This window comes from Erpetoichthys calabaricus, chromosome 17 (assembly GCF_900747795.2).
Source record: "Erpetoichthys calabaricus chromosome 17, fErpCal1.3, whole genome shotgun sequence".
Lineage (NCBI taxonomy): Eukaryota > Metazoa > Chordata > Cladistia > Polypteriformes > Polypteridae > Erpetoichthys > Erpetoichthys calabaricus.
This window is the reverse complement of record NC_041410.2, coordinates 6,935,910-6,963,386: the sequence shown is the minus strand read 5'-3', so window position 1 is coordinate 6,963,386 and position 27,477 is coordinate 6,935,910. Positions and strand designations below refer to the sequence as shown.

Below are 27,477 nucleotides of genomic sequence, written 5' to 3'. Positions count from 1 at the left end.
TAAACTGGAGTCAAGAATCTTTAGTCAAACAAAAATTACATAAAAATGAGAAAATAAATCTCATTTTAGCAAGGTGCAAGCAGTTGCCATTACACTGATCATCATACACTGCAGTTTAACCATAGGAAACATTACATTACACACGTACAAATATACAGAGTTAGGGAAAGAACACTGTAGACAACCAAGGAAGGGGAGAACAAGTTCAATAGGTCCCACAACAAAAAGGGGATGTCACACACGATCACGGTCTCCCACTCAATGCGACAATTAACTGGGGTAGGAGGGAAAAAAAAAAAAAAAAAAGGGTGGCCAAACACCAGCATCCGAGTAGCCAGCTTCCCGAGCGCACACATTCATGGTTAAAATGTATTAAAGTAGTCCAATACCGAAGGATTTAGTTATAAAAAACTATTTTATGTCATGTCAGATTTGGAATTCAATATTACGTGCTAAGGAAATGTCAGGTAGGATTAACAGTAGCCAGAAAAAAAAAAAAAAGACTTCCCCACATATATTAAATTCAAGTTTACAGGTATGTAAAGAACGCTATAATTAGAAAGCCTATTCGACTGTCAGAGTATTTATTACCAGTGTAAAAAAAAAAAAAAAAAAACTCAGAGCAACTGGCTTTTAGCAGAGTGGTGTTCGACAACCCTACACGTCATTTGCTTTGTAACTCCCTCTTCCTTTACAAAATGGTCCAAAAAAACTTTTTCAATTTACCACAAATCCCAAAAAGGAGGCTTTTACATGTCAATAAGGCCAAGGTCTGCTTTTTAGAAATGATCACAGATTGAGCCAAAAACATGACAAGCAGCTGGCAAACTCATCAGTTTTCAGTTACAGCATTTAAACGTCTCTTCACTTTACATGAACACACATAATAAAAAGAAGAAGAAAAAAAAAAAAAGGACAATGCAGAATCTTTGCAAAATGATTAACACAGCCTCTGAAGTGTAAAGAGGAGAATCTGACCACTGATTTTTGCGGAGAACTGGAAGGCGAAGAAGCACAGACTATTTTGCCAATAAAGGTTTTTTCCCCCCCACTCTACAGAAGAGCAGAGCCTTCGGAATTACCTTTTCTTTTTTTTTTTTTTTTGCAAGCAGCAAAGAAACTCTCAGGTACAGGTTTAATAGCCTCAACACAGCAGAATGAGACACATTCATAATGAAGCTCTTTAAACATCTACTGTTAAGTAGAGACAGGCATACTGTCCATCAGAATAAGAAATGGTCAAAGTAAACAAAAAAAAAAGACAAAAGAAAAGCCAAACTTCCTCATCTCCACTAAATACCCTACAACACCCAATTTACAAGGAGTCCAGGTCAGTTTTATAATGTCTTCTTGGTTAAGGTGAAGGCTGCAGCTATATCTTGAACATTATTTTCTAAAAACAAAAAAATGAAATCACAATATTTTACCCAATTAAAGCAAAAAAAAAAAAAAAAATTATTGCTAGGTATCAATGAATTTGACAAAGCAGCTCCATAAAATTATTCTTCAAGGTTTAAGAACATTTTCTTTGCACGCTCCACTGAAGCCACCAAGGCAGTATTTTTTATTTTTTTACAGTCTTTTCCGGTGTAGGCGTTCATGTGTGCCACATCCGAGCTTTCAAATACCTGCTGGACTGATCAAGCAGTATACCACAAATACAGGAATTTGTACTGAATAATTACAAAAAATATATATATATATATATAAACTAATAATTCAAATCAAGCAAGCAGGCCCCATGCAACACATTAAGTAAAGGCATGCAGCAGCCAGTGCTTCATATGAATTAATTGCTCAATAATCCAACAAACACTTCCCACCCTCCCATAATAGTTTATGTCCCTTCCAATATTGGCAGCAATCCCTTTTACACTTAGGTCTCGTAATAACTCAATGGTTCACTGAAACAAAACAAAACAAAAAACAAAAAAAAATTGTAAAAAAACAAATCAAAAAATAAAAAAATAAAATCTGTGCGAATGCTAACAAAAATATAAATAAATAAAATAAAAGTCTAAAATCATTGTTGCAGCAAAAACAAAAAAAAAAATAAAATAAAAAAATATTAAACGTGGAGGGCTTATTGAAGATTAAATATATTTCTTTTACTACAGCCAATCAATTAAAAAATTTTGTAGGGCAGGGCAGCTTTTCAAGGATTCGTATTTGAACCTGGTGGATACAAGAGCTAAATGAACCACCAACCTAGACCACTAAACTACCTGGGCAGGTGGAGAGGCCGCGATTCAACAGTTGTAATGGCCGTCTCTCCTGCCCTTTTTCATTAGGGCTGGTCACAGTAGAAAGAAGTTCACTCCTAGAGTTCTGGATTCCTTCATTAGATAATATTGCCCGAGCAACGTCTTATGGTAAGATGAAGTTTAAAAGGCTTTTCAATGCTTGAATGGAAACAAGTAGTTTCCGGGCTTTTTTCCTTTTTGTGTGCATTATTCAAGGGTGTGAGAGCAGACAAAACAATACAAAAAAAAAACTAAAAAGACAAAATCAGTGCATAGATATGTTTGGTGATACAAACAAAGCACCCTGCTGCATTGCAGTATTATTGGTTTTTCAAAGTGGTCTCTAACTGCAGTCCAACAAACCCCCCCGTCTACTACAATGCACAACTAGCTTTGTGCTTCTCTGCCCAGTAAGGTCAATTAAATGTGACCGTTGTGTTGCAAAGCAATTCTGAAAAAAAAAAAAAAAATCCAAAAAAAAAAAAACAATAAAAATAAAAATAAATAAAAAAGTGAAACAAGGGGGTGGGGGGAGAGAACATCCATACACACCACCATGGCAAATTACTCATCTAGCCTAACAAAAACCTGGTCAACACAGAGCCTATTTTTTTACCTCCTCCTTTCAAGTAAATCCTGCACATTTCATGCTGTGAACTGCATCGAGACTAGACTGGTGGGTGATTTACACATGGAATCACATATATTGAAGAAGTGAGTACCCACCCACACCCACCCTCTACTTCCCCCTTCTCTGAAATACAGCAATGTTTGTGTTCTAACACTTGCATTACACACCAAATTGCTTTTTGTTAAAACCATAGCTTCAAGTCAAATTCCACTTTGTTCCAAAAGGAGAATAAAGGGGGATAAGCCATTTCCACCAAATTCTCATTACCTAAGATTTTATAAAATGTTTTTGACTGCAGATTTTACCCTGGCTATTAAAGTCAAACTATAAACCTACCCAGTTAATTTCCCCTTATACATCTAAAGCCTGGTGGGTTGCAGAGTTTATGATTCTGTGGAGTTTGTCCCCTTTGTGTTTATTGGTCTAGGTATATAGCGACTGGAGTGGCTGCCATCTCCTCTCCAAAAGTTGCATTTTCACCAACACATTTTCCCCCAGGTGAGCAGGATGTGTTCACGTTGTTCAGCAGAAGTTCCCGAACCCCACAGTATTAAATCCAGGGGTGGGGCATGGGGGTGGCAAGCATTGTCCCCTCTAGCTCCTCCCTAACCCCCCAAAAACAGGGCAGTGCAATATGAGACATGGATGAGTTCCCAGTAACCCTCCCATAAGATACCTGCAAAAACAATAAAAAGTTTGATTTAATAGAAGTTAATAGAAGGTTTTCACTCACTCCTCATAATACAAGTCCAATAAGCTAAACTGTTGCATTGCTTACTACTCTTATAACATTTCCAAGGCCATTTTCTGGTAAGATGGGCCGGAGGTGAAAAAAAAAAATTCAACAATCCACTAAACTGAAAGCAAACAATTTAATAATTTTGTTCAAAACCTACCAAGGTCTAACTGGCATGATGAGGTTACTCACTAAGAAAATACATAAAAAGATTGGTGAATCTAACACCACAAACAGTCATAAATAGAAGGAAAAAATAAGCTGCCAAGGAAGTATGCATGAAAAGTTACCTACCTGACATTTACCCCCACACCGCCATGGTTACACTCCATAGCATGCAGAGAGCCGCTCCTTTAGGAGAGGAGGGAACTGCTCAGAGAACTGCTGCCAGTTCTCCTCTCCCACCTGGTCTTTGAAACCATGCAGGATCTGAAAGGAGAGAAAATGAATTTAGTAATTAACTAGCTGAAATACCTGCCGTTGCCTGGGAGGAAAATAGTTGTTTTTTTTTTGTTTTTTTTTTTAAATTGAGAGAAAAAAAAAAAAAAAACTTTAAAAGTAAAAATTAACAAACAAAGACTCACTAAAGTGAGTGTCTTGCGGTCTTCTATGCATGTTATCATCCAGTTGGCTCTCAGAACCGGCCAACTCTATTTAATTTGAAGCGCAGTGGTGGTGCTCAAACAAAGAATGCTAGCAGTCACCTCCAGTTCGCCCTCTGGTGGTCGTTCCAAGTGTCAACGGGATGATAACATGCATACAAGACCACAAGATCCACCTCCCAACTCTACCCAGAACAGAAGAGGGTGGGTTAGGGTTCATTTCACCCTACAATATTTTTAGTTGGCCAGTGAGAAACATGTGTACCAAGTTTCACGAAAATCGCTCCAGCCATTTGGAAGTGATGCTGGAACATACATACAGTTAGGTCCATAAATATTTGGACAGACACAACTTTTTTCTAATTTTGGTTCTGCACATCACCACAATGAATTTGAAATGAAACAACTCCGATGCAGTTGAAGTGCAGACTTTCAGCTTTAATTCAGTGGGGTGAATAAAACGATTGCATAGAAATGTGAGGCAACTAAAGCATTTTTTGAACACAATCATTTCATGGGCTCAAAAGTAATTGGACAATTGACTCAAAGGCTATTTCATGGGCAGCTGTGGTCAAGTCCGTCGTTATGTCATTATCAATTAAGCAGATAAAAGGCCTGGAGTTGATTTGAGGTGTGGTGCTTGCATGTGGATGATTTTGCTGTGAACAGACAACATGCGGTCAAAGGAGCTCTCCATGCAGGTGAAAGAAGCCATCCTTAAGCTGCGAAAACAGAAAAAACCCATCCAAGAAATTGCTACAATATTACGAGTGGCAAAATCTACAGTTTGGTACATCCTGAGAAAGAAAGCAAGCACTGGTAAACTCAGCAATGCAAAAAGACCTGGACGTCCATGGAAGACAACGGTGGTGGATGATCACAGAATCATTTCCATAGTGAGGAGAAACCCCTTCACAACAGCCAACCAAGTGTACAACACTCTCCAGGGGGGTAGGTAGGCGTATTGATATCCAAGTCTACCAGAAAGAAAAGACTGCATGAAAGTAAATACAGAGGGTGCACTGCAAAGTGCAAGCCACTCATAAGCCTCAAGAATAGAAAGGCTAGATTGGACTTTGCTAAAGAACATCTAAAAAAGCCAGCACAGTTCTGGAAAAACATTCTTTGGACAGATGAAACCAAGATCAACCACTACCAGAATGATGGCAAGAAAAAAGTATGGAGAAGGCGTGGAACAGCTCATTATCCAAAGCATAGCACATCATCTGTAAAACACGGTGGAGGGAGGCAGTGTGATGGCTTGGGCGTGCATGGCTGCCAGTGGCACTGGGACACTAGTGTTTATTGATGATGTGACACAGGACAGAAGCAGCCAAATGAATTCTGAGGTGTTCAGAGACATACTGTCTGCTCAAATCCACGCTAAATACAGCAGTCAAATTGATTCATGATACAGATGGACTAATGACCTAAAACATACAGCCAAAAGCAACCCAGGAGTTTATTAAAGCAAAGAAGTGGAAAATTCTTGAATGGCCAAGTCAGTCACCTGATCTTAACCCAATTGAGGAGGGAATTTCACTTGTGAAGACTAAACTTCAGAACAGAAAGGCCCACAAACAAACAGCAACTGAAAGCCGACTGCAGTAGAAGGCCTGGCAGAGCATTAAAAAGGAGGAAACCCAACATCTGGTGATGTCCAGGAGTTCAGGACTTCAGGGCTGTCATTGCCAGCAAAGGGTTTTCAACCAAGTATTAGAAATGTACATTTGATTTCCAGTTATTTAATTTGTCCAATTACTTTTGAGCCCCTGAAATGAAGGGATTGTGTTCAAAAAATGTTTTAGTTGCCTCACATTTTTATGCAATCGTTTTGTTCACCCCACTGAATTAAAGCTGAAAGTCTGCACTTCAACTGCACCTGAGTTTGTTTCATTTAAAATTCATTGTGGTAATGTACAGAACCAAAATTAGAAAAATGTTGTCTCTGTCCAAATATTTATGGACCTAACTGTACACACATATACAGGTCAATGTTATATAGAGAGAGATACACACATATAACAGAGAGAGAGAGAGAGAGAGAGAGAGAGAGAGAGAGAGAGATATCTACATACATATTATTACAGATACCAAACTAACATATCATCTGCAATCATTCAAATTCTATAATCTGTGAGTAATTTGTGATTTCTTACTCAAAATGAATGTCGCGCTTTCACGATATTAACATACTTGCTGGCAGAATTGAGGCAATCAAACTGAAAACCTTTCCGCAATGTAGGTTTGTGTGGGGAACAATCTACTAGTACAGAATTGCCCATACTTTGCAAAAAAAACTATTTACAAAAAAAAAACAAAAAAAAAATTGCACAAAATTCGGGTAGAATAACCGTCTTTAAATGAACAGAGGTATAGATGATCTACTATAGTGAAATACACAAGCAGCAGCTTCATCCCTTTGCACACCAAGGCCTCAGGGAGTCAAAGATGTAAAATTGTTAGGTACCAAATCATTAATTGCTCTAACAGTAGATTAATAACATTCAGCAGGCAATTAGGTGAGATCATCTATTCACTATGGAAAACTCAATTACCCCAACACAGTACAAAACTAAGGCTATAATATTTTAATTATTTGCCGGTATTTTAAATTAGGACTATGGAAACTGTATTCACTCAGGCCATGTTATTCAGAATAAAGTATTTAATAATATCATGGGATTTCTGAAATTGCCATCTTCTATTTGCACTCAGCTTCCTTATACAACCCAGCTGCATTTTTCATTGGAGTTGCCAGAAAACACTACTTTTCTCTACTTTGGGAGATAGGAGGTCTTAAGCAGATTTATACTTCAAAGATACAAATCAGGAATCTCTGTATGCACAAACTGATGTATGGAGAAGAATACACTTTTGCCTTATGGGTCTGTCCTCAAGCAAAGAAAGGCCACAAAAAGTTTATAAGAAAGAAACTAAAGCTGAAAGAGCGCGTTAAATCTGGCTTCATTTGAAAAGCTCAAAAAATATATTAAAGATTGTAGAATGAGAAACTGTAGGGTCACTGATAATTTTTACCCAACTGGGTACTACATTAATCCACTGCTTGAGCATATTCACAACCACATGCACCATTGCTCATAATGGTCCAACTTAAGAGCTGTCAGTTAGGCCAACTCACCTTAAGGATGTAGGAGTAAATCCCACAGACATGGACCAAATACACACACTACACACTGTCAGAAAAGGGGATCCTAAGCAATTATAACATCATCTGCTTTATATCATGTTTTACAGCAAGCATAAAACTTTGCACCTTATTCATGAAAAAGAAAAAAATGCTCCCTCAAGTACCAGTTTAGAACCTTATCACGCAGACTACACAAACAACTTACCTTGTAAAACATTTCCCTTAAGTCATCCTTTGGGCTCACCCATGAGGCCACAGCATCACAGAAGAAAATGAAATCCTGAAAACACAGCAAAAGCACCAACTCTTGAACAATTACAATATTGGAAGAACAAATACATAAATGCACGATTGAACAAACAACCAAAGCAAGCTTACTTGAACCACACCCCCAGGGTTCACACCAATCATCATGCAAATTCCTCGGAATGCAGAGTCCTTTTCTTCATTGTCTCTGATATTTCTCAAAGATGTACACCTAAACAAAAAGCATAAATAAGCATTTCATAATTTGTTCTGTAGGTTTTGTATTTCTGAAAAAGAAGAAGTGTCAAGAGTAGACTCAACACTTCAACAGCTGATCCAAACTAATCCAGCATAGATCTGTACCAGGAGACTTTTCTATTCTAAAAGAAAATCTTGAGACGAGACTATTGCCAAGGTTTTTTCAATTTCCCCCCTCCTCTCAACCATTTCCTGTTAACACCCCACATCCATGGTCCTCTCACCTCTCATTCGTGTCAATGCTTTTGTCAGACACAGTTCCTGCGCTCGCAGCTCTAATAAATTTTTACATTCTCCTCACTTTAAGTTCCCACAATAAAAGAACTTATTTTGTCCAAATCTTATTGAAGAATTTCATCCCGAAGGGTTATCAACATAAGAAATGAGTACACAGGCAATCCTAGCACAGAGAAACAAAGTCAAACGAATTAACGCGAAAATTGTCAATCGGTTACACGGCAAATTGGTTAAATGCGTATCAATAGACTCTGCCGAAACAGTTGGTGGCGATGCTGCGGAAGATGAAATCATCAGCTTACAATAACCCGAAGAATATCTACAATCATTAACACCATTTGGTCTTACACCGCAAGAATTACTGTAGAAAGAAGGATGCATTGTAATGTTATTGCGTAATTTATGTCTGAATGATGGGCTATGCAATAGGACAAGATTTACTTGTATTCAAAATTGGTCAAACAATTCTGACATGTAAAATTTTAACAGGCGACAAGAAAGGTAATGTAGTCCATCTTCAGGGATAACATTAGACACCAAAGGAGATCTTGATATGCCATTCGTATTAAAACGTTTACAGTTTCTCATTAGAATAGCTTTTGCTATGACAATTAACAAATCACAGGGACAAACATTCAAAAAAGTTGGTTTATTTATTAGACAGAAAGAAACGATATTCACTCACATGCAGTCATATGTTGTGTTGTCACGATGTACAGTAAGTCCAAACATTGAATCAAAATTCAATTCGATATTGACGAAAAGTTGATTCCAAATATTATTTTTACTTAAGTTTTACAAGTGTAAGTTCAAAAAGTATTTGCGTGTTAATTTCAAAGCCAAACAGAACGAAAACGTATAACGCAATGAATACCTCTAACACAACATGAAACACTTTTCTTTCAATTAATTACGTTTTACTATAGTTAATTACTTGCTGTAATGTAAAATAGTTCTACTATGCATATGTAACAATTCCCATGAAAATAAATCGATTAAATTGTACCTCCGCTTCCCCGTTCGCGAGCGGCAAAGCCACGAAGTGGCTAGCGTGTAGCGTCCCCCAGGGGGTTGGTGAGCAAAGCAAGCAGGGGCACAGCCCCCTCTGCTAAATGAACAGCTGGAAGTGTTAGTACAATACATGCAGATTAATTCTAATCGCATTAACATGGTGATCTCACAGTTAACCTCTTTTGGAAAACCTGATTTTTTTAAATGTTGCAGCCTTGCTTGCTGTTTAATTTAAGAAAGATGCACAGACAAGGAAAAAGGGTTCTGGTTCTGGTCATGCCTTTCAATTTACAGGAATGAGCGAGACAGATCAAAATGTTGAGGCTTATTTCAGTTGTCAGACTATAGCCAGACATCAGTCTTTAAATTTATATGTGCAACTTTAAACTAATAGACCTGTTCTAATGTTGCCTAAAAGCTTTAAAACTTTGATAATTTAGCACATGCAAACGAAACATGAAAGAATAAAAAGAAGCAGAGCAGCACCCATACTATAATAACCATATGCATCGTGGACAGAAACATTAATAAACTTTTGAATAACATTTAAGATAATTGTATCTACTCATCAGTCAACTGATTGGCTGTATTATTTGTACTGTATTTTTGTTAATGTTTCTGCAGCTGTATACTCATCTTTCAGCAGGACAACGACCCTAAGCACACAGCCAAGATATCAAAGGAGTGGCTTCAGGACAACTCTGTGAATGCCCTTGAGTGGCCCAGCCAGAGCCCAGACTTGAATCCGATTGAACATCTCTGGAGAGATCTTAAAATGGCTGAGCACCGACGCTTCCCATCCAACCTGATGGAGCTTGAGAGGTGCTGCAAAGAGGAATGGGCCAAACTGGCCAAGGATAGGTGTGCCAAGCTTGTGGCATCATATTCAAAAAGACTTGAGGCTGGAATCGCTGCCAAAGGTGCAACGGCAAAGTATTGTGCAAAGGCTGTGAATACTTAGATAGATGTGCTTTCTCAGTTTTTTTATTTTTAATAAATTTGCAAAAATCTCAAGTAAACTTTTTTCACGTTGTCATTATGTGGTGTTGTGTGTAGAATTCTGAGGAAAAAAATGAATTTAATCCATTTTGGAATAAGGCTGTAACATAACAAAATGTGGAAAAAGTGATGCGCTGTGAATACTTTCCGGATGCACTGTACATTTGAATTTCCTCATGGGATTAATAAATGAAGTCTATAAAAACTACTATTTAGAATGTAATTAATACACAAAGTATTTATTAAATACGTCACTACATTATTGCATTCCCTTTTGGGGGGTTGAGACAACACTGATTGTCTCTGGATAAGGCATTTAACTCTTCTTTTTTTTGTGTTGACATCACATCATTAAAATTTTTCTATATTTTCCAACATACTAGCATTTTATATCCATGGCATATTTAACTAAGTTCTTGCCAAAAGTTAAAACTAATGAAAAGAAAGGCTTCAGTACTTGTTTGGAAGCCTAATTACACACCAGGGTCTGATGAACTGCTGCAGCATAGGAGCAACCTCTTGAGGCACACAATAGCCAAGCCTTCCAATGGTGATTGCTGAAAATGCACAAAGAAAAGAAAATACATTCACAGCCCTTAGACAAAGGCTCCTTTAGTGCATACTAACAAAGTCATAATGACGCATATGAGGTATAGCTTCCCAAATGGCAAGGTTTCATTTTTTTTGCATGTGCATAGCTGTGAAGATTAAGCACCCCACTACCTGTAATATGTTTCTCTGGAAACTTTAAAGAGCATGTTATCAAACGGATGTCTACAGCTTAAAATATCGATCAACAAAACACAAAAATCTTTACTTTAAAAGGTGTCTTCCACTGAAGGCATCATCAAAAAAAAAGATTATAAAACAATACAAGTAGCCACTGTAAGCCACTGCACATCAGAGTCTTACACACAGGTTGAATAGTTATCAACAGTAATAAAGGTCCATTGTTCAGGGTGTAACATGCTAGTCAAAGATTGACATCGACTCCAAAAAACTGTGGCATACAAATTTTTTTAATGGAAACTTCATGTTAACTATGGGTAGTCTGTCCATTCAGTTATAAATGTTCATGACAACAAAATGTTTACACTTGATAAGATTTCAAAATATGAAAAACGCTTTTTTTTTTTTTTATTTTAAAGATAGGCACTACACTAATTCAACTCCCAGTACACAAATTGTTATGGTGGCAGAGTGCAATATATGATAATCAATACTTATGATGAATAAATTTCACTGAAAGCGACTTAAATTACAGGCGGAAACAATTATTTGTAAAGTATCGGCATGTAAAGTGAGAGCAAGAATTAAATCTGTACATTTGCAGTTCACATTCCATATACAGGGGGTGTCGAAAAACTATTTGGCCCCCTTCCTGATTTCTTATTCTTTTTGCATGTTTGTCACACAAAATGTTTCTGATCATCAAACACATTTAACCATTAGTCAAATATAACACAAGTAAACACAAAATGCAGTTTGTAAATGGTGGTTTTTATTATTTAGGGAGAAAAAAAAATCCAAACCTACATGGCCCTGTGATAAAAAGTAATTGCCCCCTGAACCTAATAACTGGTTGGGCCACCCTTAGCAGCAATAACTGCAGATCAAGCGTTTGCGATAACTTGCAATGAGTCTTTTACAGCGGCTCTGGAGGAATTTTGGCCCACTCATTCTTTGCAAAATTGTTGTAATTCAGCTTATTTGAGGGTTTTCTAGCATGAACCGCCTTTTTAAGGTCATGCCATTAGCATCTTCAATTGGATCAGGTCAGGACTTTGACTAGGCCACTCCAAAGTCTTCATTTTGTTTTTCTTCAGCTATTCAGAGTGGATTTGCTGGTGTGTTTTTGGGTCATTGTCCTGTTGCAGCACCCAAGATCGCTTCAGCTTGAGTTGACGAACAGATGGCCGGACATTCTCCTTCAGGATTTTTTGGTAGACAGTAGAATTCATGGTTCCATCTATCACAGCAAGCCTTCCAGGTCCTGAAGCAGCAAAACAACCCCAGACCATCACACTACCACCACCATATTTTACTGTTGGTATGATGTTCTTTTTCTGAAATGTTGTGTTCCTTTTACGCCAGATGTAACGGGACATTTGCCTTCCAAAAAGTTCAACTTTTGACTCATCAGTCCACAAGGTATTTTCCCAAAAGTCTTGGCAATCATTGAGATGTTTCTTAGCAAAATTGAGACGAGCCCTAATGTTCTTTTTGCTTAACAGTGGTTTGCGTCTTGGAAATCTGCCATGCAGGCCGTTTTTGCCCAGTCTCTTTCTTATGGTGGAGTCGTGAACACTGGGGGGGGGGGGGGGGGGGGGGGGGGGGGGGGGGGGGGGGGGGGGGGGGGGGGGGGGGGGGGGGGGGGGGGGACCTTAATTGAGGCAAGTGAGGCCTGCAGTTCTTTAGACGTTGTCCTGGGGTCTTTTGTGACTTCTCGGATGAGTCGTCTCTGCGCTCTTGGGGTAATTTTTGGTCGGCCGGCAAACTCCTGGGAAGGTTCACCCACTGTTCCATGTTTTTGCCATTTGTGGATAATGGCTCTCACTGTGGTTCGCTGGAGTTCCAAAGCTTTAGAAATGGCTTTATAACCTTTACCAGACTGATAGATCTCAATTACTTCTGTTCTCATTTGTTCCTGAATTTCTTTTAGGTCTTGGCATGATGTCTAGCTTTTGAGGTGCTTTTGGTCTACTTCTCTGTGTCAGGCAGCTCCTATTTAAGTTGATTTCTTGATTGAAACAGGTGTGGCAGTAATCAGGCCCTGGGGTGGCTACGGAAATTGAACTCAGGTGTGATATACCACAGTTAGGTTATTTTTTAACAAGGGGGCAATTACTTTTTCACACAGGGCCATGTAGGTTTGGATTTTTTTTCTCCCTAAATAATAAACACATCATTTAAAAACTGCATTTTGTGTTTACTTGTGTTATATTTGACTAATGGTTAAATGTGTTTGATGATCAGAAACATTTTGTGTGACAAACATAGCAAAAGAATAAGAAATCAGGAAGGGGCAAATAGTTTTTTCACACCACTGTATTAAGTAAGTGCCATAGAAATGTAATACTTCTTTTGGGTTTGTCCCACCAATCAAATATACCAAAGTAGCAATTACAATCACACCTCATTTGCTATGTGGTTAAACCACACTGTTTGATAATTAAAGTAAACCCCAAAAATTTGCAAGCCATCTTTCTTACCTGTGTTTTCAAGCAGTGTTTTAGGTGTATTTGGCCTATAATGATTTCAACAAGGTTATTTAAAACCAGCTGAACATATGGCTGCATTTCTGGTCCTAAATTTAAAAAGGACAAAAATAACACTATTAAATAATAATAATAATAATAATATTTTATTTATGTAGTGCCTTTCATACATTCAAGGACACTTTACAGTTCAATAAATACATTAACAAAATAATAGAAATCACATACAAGAAAATGACTACTCAATAGTTTTGTTGGTAACACAATCTTCTAAATGGGGACTCAGCTTACACAGTTTTGTTGTGGATCAGAGCAACTAATGTCAGAATTCGCCTACTGTGCATGCAATTAAAATAAAACATTTTAACCCAATTTAGGAATTTTGACAGCAGAACATGTTATGATTAACCATCACAAAAGATACACTTACCCATCTGCATACATATCTCCCAATAGCCCATGTAGCATTGTTGCACTCAGAGATGACTCAGGGTTCAAGTTTGTACCAGGATGGGCATGAATTCAGCTAGAGAGGAAAAATATGGACAATTCAAACATGAAATTAATCAACTCATGACTCAAATATTCTCTGTACAATTAACAGCTTCTATCAATTCTTTGCTGAAAATTCTGAAGAAATGGCAACGGTAATAACAATGCATACCAAATATTAACTTTAGAGATAGAGAATTCGCTCTTACCTATGCAGGGCTTGACATGGGGGAAGCAAGCCTTGGTAAGATCTCCAAGCAAAGCAAAAGAGCTCTGTCGGACCTCTGGCATTTGTGTCCTTTAAACAAAGACACACAAAAAAAATATATTTTCTTACAGTCATGACATAAATTGAGAGTTAATTAAGTATTTATAAAAAGTGAAAATCTATGGAGCCATCTAAATAGAGAAGAATTATTTCAGGTTGGTTCCTTTGGAGTATTTCCAAAAATACAGTTTAGTTTACACACCGCCTTTCAAAACTTTAATCATTTATGGTTATACAGAAAAGCCTTGTAAAGCTCATTTTCAGCATACTAGTGAAATTCTTGATCCACCAGATGCCACCTCACCTGCATGCACTGAAACAGTAGAGTCATTATATTGCTTCGTGCCACCAGCTGTTCCACATGTACGCCGAGCCCCTCTGCAAGCCCACTTAGAGATCTAATGCTACAATCATGAAATCCTTGTCAGGAGCTTCATACTGGTCTGGATGTTGATTGTACATCTATAAGGGAAATGCATATGCATCTTAATTCAAACAAACAAACAAAAATGATACCTTCTTTATCTTCACATACATAACTTAGTGAGGGATTGGGAGGGCAAAAGGCTAAGCCGAGGAAACAGGGCATGCAATCCTCGGTAACCAGTCTCCAGGTGTTTTGGGGGAAACTTCCAAATGCTCCAGGTCACCCGAGAGGGAGCGATTCCTCCAAAGTGTCATGGTGGCACATGACATAAATAACTGATTTTCTCTCAATCAGGGATAGCATCAGTCAATAAAAGAAAAAAGGTGTGAACTTGAACCTGGACGCCAAAATGTCCCAAAACACACACGTTTTAGCACAACACAACGAATACCCTGCACCAACCAGGCCACAATGCTCAGTTCTGTCCTTTTCTTCTGCACCACTCCACTCCTTACCAATAAGCTCCGTCTTCTTCCTCCCAACTATGGCTCCCCAAGTGGAGTGAGGCAGCCTCCTTTACACTGCACCCGGAAGTGCTCCAGGTGCTTCCTAATTAACATCCAGCAGCACTTCGAGTATGGCAGAAGTGGCTGTATGCCAAGGCTCCAGAGCTGTCCAGGCAGCCCCTGGTTGGGTGACCACAGAACCAACACAAACCCCCCCCACCCCCCAGAGGAGCCCTGATGCTACCCAAGGGGGCTTGCTGCCCTCTTGCACCCCAGGGAAGATATTGTCCCTCTCCTGGTTCTTTCCCTTCTCCAGACGTCCCGGTGGGACAAGGTCCCTGGTCGTTGCCACAAAGGTAACATCTTCCAATACTGAACTTCATTCTATAACTAAGTGAGCCCAGCAATCATGCAAAGGTGACCCATCCTAGTTGCACCTCAGGCAACACAAAGAGCATTTAAACATTAGATTCTTTCTGCATGAAAATAAAAAGGAAAGGAAACACAATCTGGTACAACAATGCTCCAAAAGGTATTTATTTTATGTATTGAAATCATGTAATAAATTTAGAGTTCCAAAGTGCCCAGATTGGCCAAGGAAATACCAGAGCACACCTGCCACCCACGTGCACCTTCAGGGAGGCCATGCAGCACTGGTGGCAGACCACATGACTGACTATGTCACAATTCTGCACTCAATCCAGAGACTAATGATAATCTCATTTTTTTGGCACATAATCTGCAGTGTGAAGTGGAACAGAGTTTGTGCAGAGCTTCCACCTTTAGAAATGTTCACACTAAGCAATACTTGGGAGTGGATTACATTAATGATTGGATATAACAGGTTTACTTAAGTTCACGTTCTGAAACTTTTGTGTTTCCGTTCTGCAAAACAAGAATGTGCTTAAAATTTTTTGACTCTACTGGAGTTCATTGTGAAAATTCAAAAAATACTAAGGGAATAAACAGTTGTTGGTGAACAGTTAATAACCTAATTAAATAAAGGCATTAACAATGTACAACTATGGCCTTGTACTCAGTTTAAAACAAATAAGTTGTTGAAAAAAAAAAAAAAAGTTACGTTATCTATCATTTAAAATGGATTTTGTATCATATCGGTGATCCCTATATTCATCGATTATATTACACACTCTTCACATGCAAGTAAGAATCTCACCGTACAGTATAAACAAGCCATATCTGAACTTTGTTCCTCACACTAAGGTCAATTCTATGTCAAAGACAGAAGCTAAACTTAAGATATACTTCCCACCCAAACAAATTCACTCCTTCAGTTAACCGCTGGTTTAAAAAATCTTTCCTAAGTTTGCACAGACATGATTGCAACTCACAATAAAGCACAAGTGGTTGAGTTTGCAAAGCACCTGAATGACATTTAGATGCATGTATTCCAACTAAAACCCAGTGGATCTTGCAGGGTCCAAATTAATAATTCACAGGAAGAAAAATAGGACTGCAACGGGACCCTTTTGGGGACTCGTAAATGGACAGAATTAGACCTTTACAACACCAGCAGTAAGTGGATCTAAAATGTCCCATACTGCCTACTAGACTGAAAAGGTTATACAGAAAAAATTAACCTACCATTAATCATCATTACTGCTCAATTATCTATAATGTGCTGTCATCCAGTATTATTGATCATTAAGTAGTAAACCAACTAAGAAGAGTGACTGACAGACGAAAAAAATATCCAAACCAGATAAAAGAACGCTATGATAAAGGGTATTAAAAACTGTGCTCAGGTCTAAAAGGATGCCAATGGTGCCATATTACTGCCTAAAAGAAGATCAGAAAAACCTGAGTTAAAAACACTTATGCAGCCACTAACAAAAGCCACTAACAACCCACATTGTAAATCAGCAAGGGACCAGCGTTAGGCAATTTTCAAGTAAATTTCTTCTAAATCCCAACCCCATTTTTTCACAATGTGGTAAAACAGTTTTGTGGATTTCAAAAATTGAAAATGACAAAGATTAGACATGATCTGGATTTCATTGAAGCAGTGCACCAGAGTGCCTGGAGTAAGGCAGGTTCTTTCAGAGTTATCTTATTATTTGTGTCTGAACCGTTTTGGTACCAGTCTGAGGTCCAAAAGCTGCTTATGACAGTGAACTACCAATCCACTATTCCAAACAAGCTCTGTATACAGAAACATGATGCATGCAGCACCAGCATACAAAACATTCTTCCAACTTTTAACTCATCAGTTAATATGACAGATAATGGATTTGAAATGGTAATGAAAGCAAAAGGCTTCCCTGTTCAGTGTACCATATCAACACCACCCACCACCCCCAAACATGCAAAAATGGCAACTTCCTTTGCAAGATGGAGAACGAAGTTAGCTGTCCTTGTGAGATTGCAGTAATGAAAAGGAAAAAAAAAAAAAATGAGGGGGAACTATACAAGAAAATGTCAAAAACTTAGCAACTATAAATCCACATGCAACAGCAGCATAAAATGTCACCATCCAATGTGATGAGTAAAAAAGAAAAATAAAAGAATACAAGGTATGCTCTATTTGGAATGAATAAAGGAAGCACAAACCATTGCTTGAGCCAATGTCTTTTGCACCAGTGTAACACAGCGCTGATAGACTGGCTCACAGTAGGGTAAGAATCCACTCTGGAGGGCAGTAGCTACAGATGACAAGCACTAACAAAAGATAAATGTTATACAGAGTTGATTTAAAAAAAGTTTTCGCAATAAAAGCATCATACACAGAATATGACAAACTCAAGAGCAGGCTTTCATACCTCTAACAAAGGAAACAAGTCTTTATCCTCATCTTTCAGTTCGTTCCACTTTTGAATTAGAGGAGGCATTAGTTTCTGAATATATTCCTAGGGGAAAAGAAACTGAAAACTAAAATGCAAGAAACCCAAACAAAGTAGTTGTAGGTTTTATCAACTGGACAAACGCATTGCACAAAGATTTACAAGTGTTCTTGAGATAGCCTGTTGAATTTTAATTCTTCTACCTAAACTACGAAAAAAAAATGATTCCCTCCCCACAGGGATTCTTGCATGGAATACAGGCAGTCCCCCGGGTTACGTATGAGATGAGATACAGACTGTAGGTTTTAATAAATGTTATTGTTGATCGACTGTAACCAAGTGCTCTGCCAATGAATGATGAAGTTTCACCTCTTTTTGACCTTTTTATTATTTCTACTTTATTTTCAATGGTGATGTTTTTTCTCTTCTTTACTGTAGCACCAGCACTTGCATCAGACTTGTGTTTCAGAGACATTCTTGAAGGGTGATGACAAAAGATCTAATTATGCAATTTTCATTACGCTATAACTTATTCAGTTTATTACACAGAAAATCACCCGAAAAATCCCGCACCATCGAGAAGTGTGCGAACTGACGACACGAAGAATTGTCTTCGCGCCTAACTGGAATCGTCCCTGCATAAATCAAAGTCATCCAGACAATCTGGATCTGCAGAATTAGATCTGGACCACCCTGTACTGACAAGAGACAACTTCCTGCTATGTGCGTAACAGTACAAGCAGGCGTGCTATTGAGAGTGAATGGGGGCAGCGAGGGGCGGTTCATCACCAGCCCACATCACAGTCACCTCCACTACAGCATGTTGCCTGCAGTGTCCCGCCGCACCACCGCCCCCATTCAACATGCAGCCATTCAAGGCACACTACAATGCTACCCACCGCCTCCCCGTTCACCCTCAATGGCCTCCGTTCAGCCACAACAGGGTCACCACTTGCAGCGGGGGGGCGAGCAGTGAAAACACTTGTCGCTGGGAGCCACCGACTGACACTACACTGTGCGAGCAATGAAATCGACCCCCTCCAGCCTCCGTCCAGCCACCGCTTGCAGCGTCCCTGGGCCTAAGATGACGGAGCGGCAGTTACTGAGGTGCATGCAGCGCAGCTGCAGCCCTGTTCGTATATTGTATGTCGGGTGTCCGTAACCTGGGGACTACCTGTATACTGTATCATAAAACATCTTAATGCACTAGAAAACACCAATTTCAATTTAGTGCTGTAATACAGAACAAACATTAAAATATAGTTAAAAAAAAAACAAAACAGTAGTGCATGAATTACAATTTATTAAGTTGACAAGAGGAAAAGAAGAGTACATTAACAGTAAACTAAGGCTAACCATGTGTCAATTAAAGGGTGGAGATACTCACAGGTTGGTTAAGATGATGACCTACGGAGTCTGCCAGAGTACCAATGGCATCATACAGTATGAGCAGATTCTTGTGCTGGTACTTCCCAAACGCAAACACCAGAGTGTCTAGGATGTAGCTCAAGTAGGGTACTAGCTCAGTACATGCTTCCTCTTCTAATGTTGCAAAGGCACTGTGCAAAAAACATACAGCACCTCAAGTAAGAAAATAACTTGTTTCCGTTGTGTCTCCTTAAAAAGTACCAAAATTAGCAGCATTGCACCTTAATTGGATCAAAAAAAACCAACAACCTTCCACTTTGTAAACAAATTGTATTTTAATGAAATAGAAAAATTAAATAAAATGCTAATGTACTAACTCAAATTAGTTTTATAGATTCTCACTATATGGTCCCTAATATTAAAATCCTATAATCTACTAGAAGACAGAGTGGATTAAAAAGAAGCAAAGGGCAAAAAAAAAAAAAAAAAAAAAAACTGCTGTGGCCTGTGTGGAACTTCTATGGGGGTTTAAAAAAAAAAAAAAAAAAAAAAAAAAAAAAGCCACGTGACAATGCAATCTTTATTTCATAAATCGACCACAATCACACAGAGCAATTTGATAGCAAAGCAACCTGCAGACGTTTGTTCACCTTCCACAAATCGAATATCGACAATATGGACTATTGGACCAACAGATCAGCACAGCAAAGAGCACTCCTCACAAACACAGCTGAACAGAGCAAGCAACTTATCAACTATGTCAAGAGTTTTAGTATCAACAGCTGGTGCAACTAGCAAGAGCGTTTATATGACATGCCTGCTACATCCATACACTCATTGAAAGGGTTTTTCCACAGCAGAACTCACCGTAAAGCAGATGCACTTGTCTTCACCCAGACCACAGACAGGTTTTGATTTAGGAAAATTAACCTGAATAGGCTAGAGACGGGGACATTACATCCTCATTTTTTCACACCATTTTTTTCAATGCAGACTAGGGGGGCTTCGCTCACCAAACCCTTCACCACGCTATTTTTTTAATTGTGACCCCTCTTTAACGGTGATATAATACCTCCTCTTTTCTCCATCAGTTGCTGGCTTGCTGCTGCTCTCATGCCACGTGTGCGGTTTCAAACATTTTAAAGTCTCTGCCTTGTCTCTCTTCTCCCCGAGACATCCTCAAAACACTACTCAATCTCTTTTTTGCTGCTCCGCTATTTCACCGAGTAATATTTTCAGTTTGTTTGCGTTAATGCGATTTTTACTTTCATCTTTTTCAGACTTTCGAATTTTCCTACTTCCATTATCTCTAAGCTGCTCTGCTTGTGTATCACGGGACTTGCTTCCAAAGGTTGCAAGTATGACGTGACTTGCCCGTCTCACGGGATGTGACAGTGTCTGTCTCTTTTCAAAAGATCACGTCTCGTCTCAAGTTTTTTTTTTTTTAAATAATAGACTAGTTTTCATATTGCTATTAAAATGTTAAGAAATACCACCGAGTTAGGCATGCTTAATAAAACAATTATAGTTAAGTGTTATTACCTTATTGTGAATGATTGTTCAATTTGTGTGAATAAACAAACAAATGACTATATAACACAGGGGTCCTCGATCATGGTCCTGGAGGGCTGCAGTGGCTACGGGTTTTCATTCCAGCCAGTGTCCTAATTAGAACTCCGTCCTTGCTGATAATGAAAGTTGGTGTTTAAGTCTATGCCTTGTTAGTGCCTTTATTCATCAGTCACATTTGAGTTACTTTGTAGATCAGCGGTCCTCAATTACAGTCCTGGAGGTCTGCTATAGCTGCAGGTTTTCACTTTAACCAGTTTCTTAATTAGAACCCTTTTATTTACTACTAAAGCAATATGTTTTTTGGGCTTAACTTTAGTTTTTTTGCCCGTTACCTTTCAGATTCCTTAATTGTCTAAGATTTAAGCAGCTGCATTTACGTTTTAATCGTTGCCTGTTTTCTTAATCAGACATTAGTTAATAATGAGATGCAGATAACCAATAAACCAGCGGCTCTCCAGCTAACGTGCTTGCCATGAAGTATCTGGGATGAAAAATGTTTAGAAATGAACGAGAGGGGAATCGGAAGGACTATTAACTTTAAATCTATTCTGGTCCACAAAACACGTGTATAATGTTCTCACAGAAGGAAACTCTACAGTGCAATTAAAATTGCTCTTGGATGAATGCAAACATTAACAAGCTAAACAGTTCAATACCAAGTTTCATTATCAGCATGGACTGCTTGCTAATTAGGAAACTAGTTGGAATAAAAATCTGCAGCCCTCCAGGACTGTGATTGAGGACCCTTGATATAAAATGTGTTACTGGGGAGGAACTTGAATATTTTTCAAATAATGCCTTGGAAATTCCAATCAGAATTTTTGTCAGACCTGAACCTGATACATCTATATAACTACGGTTAAACCACATTATTGTTGTTCCAGCATTTACCACTATTATTCCAAAGACTGCTAATTCTGCACAGGCTGATCAGACTGACAGCATCACTTCCTCCACATTCATCCTCAAAATAGGCACCTCACAGGGTAGTGTGCCAAGCACAGGGCTTTACACATTGGATCACAGATGACTAGTGGCAAAACACAGCTGTAGCTCCATCAATGTTGCTGAACACATCACAATTAATATGAGCAAAACGAAAGAGCTATCCACAGACTTCAGGAAGCAGTCAGTCATCACCTCTATATTGGCATGAAGGGCTATGGAAAGGGTTTGAAGTTTTAAATTCCTTGGTGTCTGCATCCCTGATGACAAAGAGGCTTGCCAATGCCTTCATTTCTTTAGACATCTCTGGAAAAGTCAGAGCTACGGTTAGCAAGTTTTACAAGTGAAAAGCTGGGTGCACTATGTCTGTTTACATTTAGTAAGATACCTTACACAGCATCGTAACACAAAACAAACAAGAATGTGGCAAAGTTGGCACAGAATATTACTGGTGCATAACTCCACTTCGGTGACAAGTGTAAAACACTGCCTTAGTAAAGCAAATAGCATTATTAAAGGCCTGAGATATCCTCCAGTCACGTCTCTTCCCATTCTCTTCTGGCCAACAGTACCAGGCCATTAAAACTCACACCAATAGATTTATGAACAATTGTTCCCCTCAGGTCATAAGAGCAGCTTGTACTGACAACAACAAAAGCAAATGTGATGTGCATATCTTAAAATCTGTTGTCAAATGTTGTATTTAACGTCCGATGTTTATATTACACTACTGTTAACCAGCTATGCTAGACCTGCAATTCAAATATCCCATCGTGCTATGTACACATGATCAAAAAAAGCTAGAAGCAAACTTAAAATAACACTACACTACTAGAAAACCTACCTGCAAGCTGCTTCTTGCACCCTTTTGTTGCCATCTAAGATCCTTTTGAGTAGCTCAGTCATTAGGGGTTTCAGGTAGTTATCTGGAGGTTGGCTCACCACCCAATGAGCATAGCGACTGAGAGTCCAGCAGGCAATGGAACGCACCAGAGCTTTCTTATCAGACAGGCACTGAATTAAGTGTGGTATCAACTCAGGCAGGAATGGCACCATGCCCTGCATGCAACCTGCAATAACCCAAAAATAAAATAAAAATATATATATAAAAATATATAATTTGTTCCGTTTAATTAAAGCTCAGTCACGGAAAGAATTAAGTCGAAATGCTCGTATCTCAAATCAATTTTCCCCATTGAAATTAACTGAAATGAGATTAATTCGTGACAGCCCCCAAAAAAACACCCCAATTTTTTGTTAAATGTTTTCAACATAAGAAAAATGTATTTATAATGAACATATATTGTATACAAACAAAACCTAATACATAAAAGAGAATCTAAAGAAATAAACAGATGTTGGTGAAGCCGATTAGCGTATTGTAATGTTTTTTTTCTTTCACTTCACTTTTGCTTAACTTAATTTTCTTCACTAGTTTTTTTCTTTTTGCCACGATTTCGTCACTTTCATTTTCAAGGCGTTTCAATAGAAACCTGTCCAAGGAGATTTGTTTAGTCCTCCCCTTTAGAATGTTTTTGAAATGAGTTAGGCAAGTGTCATTAAATAGCGCCGCTGCACAATCAGTTGTAACTTTTTTAGGGTGTTTCTTTTATTTAAAGTTCAAAACTTTTTCCCACTTTGCAAACACTTCCTTTATCTCACTTTAAGAGATAACCTCCTCCACCATACTGATCTCCTGCAGAACCTCCGTATGTTGCCACGTCTGTAGTTCCGTCAACTCCTTCGTCGTCAGTTCCTCAGAATGCTCTTTGATGGCTCATATTTCGAATTTTGGCTCCTAACTCAAGGCAAAAAATCGACGGCGTTTATCTCAAAAAACTCATACCTTGGGGCACTCGTATCCCAAGGTTCCACTGTATGTAATATTTTATTTTTATATTATATATAAACACACACTGTGCATCCAGAAAGTATTCACAGCGCATCACTTTTCCACATTTTATGTTACAGCCTTATTCCAAAATGGATTAAATTCATTTTTTTTCCCTCAGAATTCTACACACAACACCCCATAGTGACAAAGTGAAAAAGTTTACTTGAGGTTTTTGCAAATTTATTAAAAATAAAAAAAATGAGAAAGCACATGTACATAAGTTTTCTGCCGTGAAGCTCGAAATTGAGCTCAGGTGCATCCTGTTTCCCCTGATCATCCTTGAGATGTTTCTGCAGCTTCATTGGAGTCCACCTGTGGTAAATTCAGTTGACTGGACATGATTTGGAAAGGGCACACACCTGTCTATATAAGGTCCCACAGTTGACAGTTCATGTCAGAGCACAAACCAAGCATGAAGTCAAAGGAATTGTTTGTAGACCTCCGAGACAGGATTGTCTCGAGGCACAAATCTGGGGAAGGTTACAGGAAAATTTCTGCTACTTTGAAGGTCCCAATGAGCACAGTGGCCTCCATCATCCGTAAGTGAAAGAAGTTCGAAACCACCAGGACTCTTCCTAGAGCTGGCCGGCCATCTAAACTGAGCGATCAGGGGAGAAGGGTCTTAGTCAGGGAGGTGACCAAGAACCCAATGGTCACTGTCAGAGCTCCAGAGGTCCTCTGTGGAGAGAGGAGAACCTTCCAGAAGGACAACCATCTCTGCAGCAATCCACCAATCAGGCCTGTATGGTAGAGTGGCCAGACGGAAGCCACTCCTTAGTAAAAGGCACATGGCAGCCCACCTGGAGTTTGCCAAAAGGCACCTGAAGGACTCTCAGACCATGAAGAAAAAAAGAAGATTAAACTCTTTGGTGTGAATGCCAGGCATCACGTTTGGAGGAAACCAGGCACCGCTCATCACCAGGCCAATACCATCCCTACAGTGAAGCATGGTGGTGGCAGCATCATGCTGTGGGGATGTTTTTCAGCGGCAGGGACTGGGAGACTAGTCAGGATAAAGGGAAAGATGACTGCAGCAATGTACAGAGACATCCTGGATGAAAACCTGCTCCAGAGCGCTCTTGACCTCAGACTGGGGCGACGGTTCATCTTTCAGCAGGACAACGACCCTAAGCACACAGCCAAGATATCAAAGGAGTGGCTTCAGGACAACTCTGTGAATGTCATTGAGTGGCCCAGCCAGAGCCCAGACTTGAATCTGATTGAACATCTCTAGAGAGATCTTAAAATGGCTGTGCACCGACGCTTCCCATCCAACCTGATGGAGCTTGAGAGGTGCTGCAAAGAGGAATGGGCGAAACTGGCCAAGGATAGGTGTGCCAAGCTTGTGGCATCATATTCAACAAGACTTGAGGCTGGAATTGCTGCCAAATTGCATCGACAAAGTATTGAGCAAAGGCTGTGAATACTTATGTACATGGGATTTCTCAGTTTTTTTATTTTTAATAAATTTGCAAAAACCTCAAATAAACTTTTTTTCACGTTGTCACTATGGGGTGTTGTGTGTAGAATTCTGACGAAAAAAATGAATTTAATCTATTTTGGAATAAGGCTGTAACATAACAAAATGTGGAAAAAGTGATGTGCTGTGAATACTTTCCGGATGCACTGTATGTGTATGTGTGTGTGTATATATATATATATATATATATATATATATATATATATATATATATATATATATATATATATATATATATATATATACACACACACACACACATATATATATATAAATAATGGACAAACTACTCCCTTCTGATTAAACTTTTCTATTTTTAGATGAAACAGCAAAACTCTCTTGCACAGCAAACGTTCAACAGTTTCACGTCTGAATACACTGTATCACGGTAGTGTCAAACAATGGAATAAAGAAGCCCTACTCTTTGTTCCCTGAATTACCTACGACTAGGGATACTCCGATGTTTCCACAGGAGCAATTTAAGACACGCTGCCATCTTTTTATTCTCAATTACGATTCGAAAAAAAAGTGTTCTGCGTATACCAATACTTTTTCATTAACTTTACTAGTGCATTTCAAATCAATAGTATGATGCAGTATTAATTCAATCCTAATGTATAAATATAAAATAAATAAAAGCACAGATTCAAAAAAACAGCTTATTTACATTGAAGTAAACATTTCTTTCTGGTCTTGTAGGTAAGTGAGAAGGGCCCATGTACAAAGTGACAAATAACTCAATTTGAGCCTTGTATCTAGGACTCAGACCAGCTTACCTTCTGCAATAGCTCCTAGTACAAGAATACCAGATTCCTTGATCACCCAGTCTGGATGAAACAACAGTCCTTTCAGAAGAGGGAGGAGATGTGGCAACAGGTCATCTCGAAAAACGTTGGCGAGAACATCAAGAGCTGCTGCAGAGCATTTTCCTGTTGGAAAATAAGTGGTTAACTTTGTACTTTTTTTTATAAATATGAAGTTAGGAAAATGAAAAAAGTCAGACCGTATAAATGCAAAAATCCACCAGGGCCACTATGGTGGTCACTTTCTGAACTTGCTTAAAATGTTTGACATACTGTATCTGACATAGTAAAACAGCACTAGACAAAACAAGATCAGATTGACTGGAGGGCTACAAAGTAAAGGCTCAACAAAGTATAAAGCAGCCAACTGCCAATAACCTATTTTAAACCTTTTGCTGAGCAGCAGGAAAATTGTTATCCATTAGCCACAATGCCAATCTAATAAATCCTAGACCCCAACTTCCTCCTCAACTCACGCAAGTTCCAGTCAGACAATGTGTCATCATCGTCGTCGTCGTCATCTTCAAAATCTTCGCCTTCTTCAGTGCCGTCTGCTTCATGCTGCAAAGTGACTGTACGCGATTTGTGGAAGCGTGGTTTTATGTCCTGCTCGCTATCAGGCACTGTATCATCTTCCTCTACATCACCCTGTTAGGTACAAAGGCAAATAATACTCAAGGATCTGTATAAGGAGGGCAATAATACAACACACCAGATATGTCCACATTTTGAATTTAGCAGAAAATCATAAGATAAAAAGGCAATTTATAAACACATTTAATATTCACTTGTGCCAAAACATGGATATTAATACCAAACTTCAGCATAACAAATACTCTACGCTACATTTCAAATATTTTACTAAGGCTAAAGACTGTTACATTTTATAATCTGGTTTAGAGGAGGAGGAAAAAAAAATTAACAGTTACCTTTAATAAAATGATATCAATCTCTGAATACTTCATACCATTAACCAAGATGGGAATAAGCCTAGTGAGGGCAAACAAAAATAACCAATGATATAAGACCCCCAAGTGAGGAAAAGGCGGTACTGAATAAAAGTATTCAAGAAACTCTGGATCAGACAGTATGAATACAAAAGTCAATCACTGATCATCAAGCCTGAAGGTCTGCATCACTTCCAGAGTGTGGATTAAATACAATGAAATGAAAAGGGAGAGACTAACTTACTGGGTTTTAGAGAAGGTACAGAGTTGCAGGCTACCAAAAGTATCACCCAGATTTGCTGCATGCAGATTATATCCCTGATTTCTGTTAGTATATAAACTCCTTGCTTAGATACTCTTTTCAATTGATGAATATTACACATTGAGAGTGAATTCTGATATTCTCAAGAAACAAATGATTTTCTTTTTTTTTCAGTTGCCAGTTCAGATGGTAAATTTATTTATAGAAATGTCTGGGCAGTAGACAGCTGAAAATGGCTGCAATAGACAACTGTACTGCCACAAACCGTTTCCTTTTTCAGACCCTTTATAAGCTAGGGCTTCATGAACCACCAACTTGCCCAACAACACTTCAGATTTAGTGTTTAATGACAACAGTCTAGACTAAACAAAAAAAGTAAAAGGATTTCAATAAGAATTTCTTCTATAATTTCAATATATGCAAGTCAACGAATTTATGCA

General features: G+C 38.6%; 1 protein-coding gene and 1 non-coding gene across 2 annotated transcripts in view; both read right to left on the bottom strand.

Annotated features, from left to right (window-relative positions):
- Window positions 1–2,284: 2,284 nt before the first annotated feature.
- The window catches only part of LOC114667729 (transportin-2-like), a 41,077-nt gene continuing 15,884 nt past the window's right edge, over window positions 2,285–27,477 (bottom strand). Inside the window, 21 exon segments of the mRNA XM_051920740.1 lie at window positions 2,285–3,550; window positions 3,905–4,039; window positions 7,569–7,643; window positions 7,742–7,841; window positions 10,596–10,671; window positions 13,327–13,365; window positions 13,368–13,421; window positions 13,763–13,780; window positions 13,783–13,818; window positions 13,821–13,841; window positions 13,844–13,858; window positions 14,034–14,122; window positions 14,392–14,488; window positions 14,491–14,554; window positions 17,537–17,644; window positions 17,746–17,832; window positions 19,154–19,325; window positions 22,496–22,721; window positions 25,802–25,954; window positions 26,305–26,476; window positions 26,758–26,818. Coding sequence (XP_051776700.1) covers window positions 3,932–4,039; window positions 7,569–7,643; window positions 7,742–7,841; window positions 10,596–10,671; window positions 13,327–13,365; window positions 13,368–13,421; window positions 13,763–13,780; window positions 13,783–13,818; window positions 13,821–13,841; window positions 13,844–13,858; window positions 14,034–14,122; window positions 14,392–14,488; window positions 14,491–14,554; window positions 17,537–17,644; window positions 17,746–17,832; window positions 19,154–19,325; window positions 22,496–22,721; window positions 25,802–25,954; window positions 26,305–26,476; window positions 26,758–26,818 — 1,771 coding nt within the window. The 3' untranslated portion in view covers window positions 2,285–3,550; window positions 3,905–3,931.
- On the bottom strand, window positions 26,904–26,973 carry LOC114668275 (small nucleolar RNA SNORD41). The gene has a single exon (XR_003718865.1). It is a non-coding gene; the product is annotated as a small nucleolar RNA SNORD41 (small nucleolar RNA).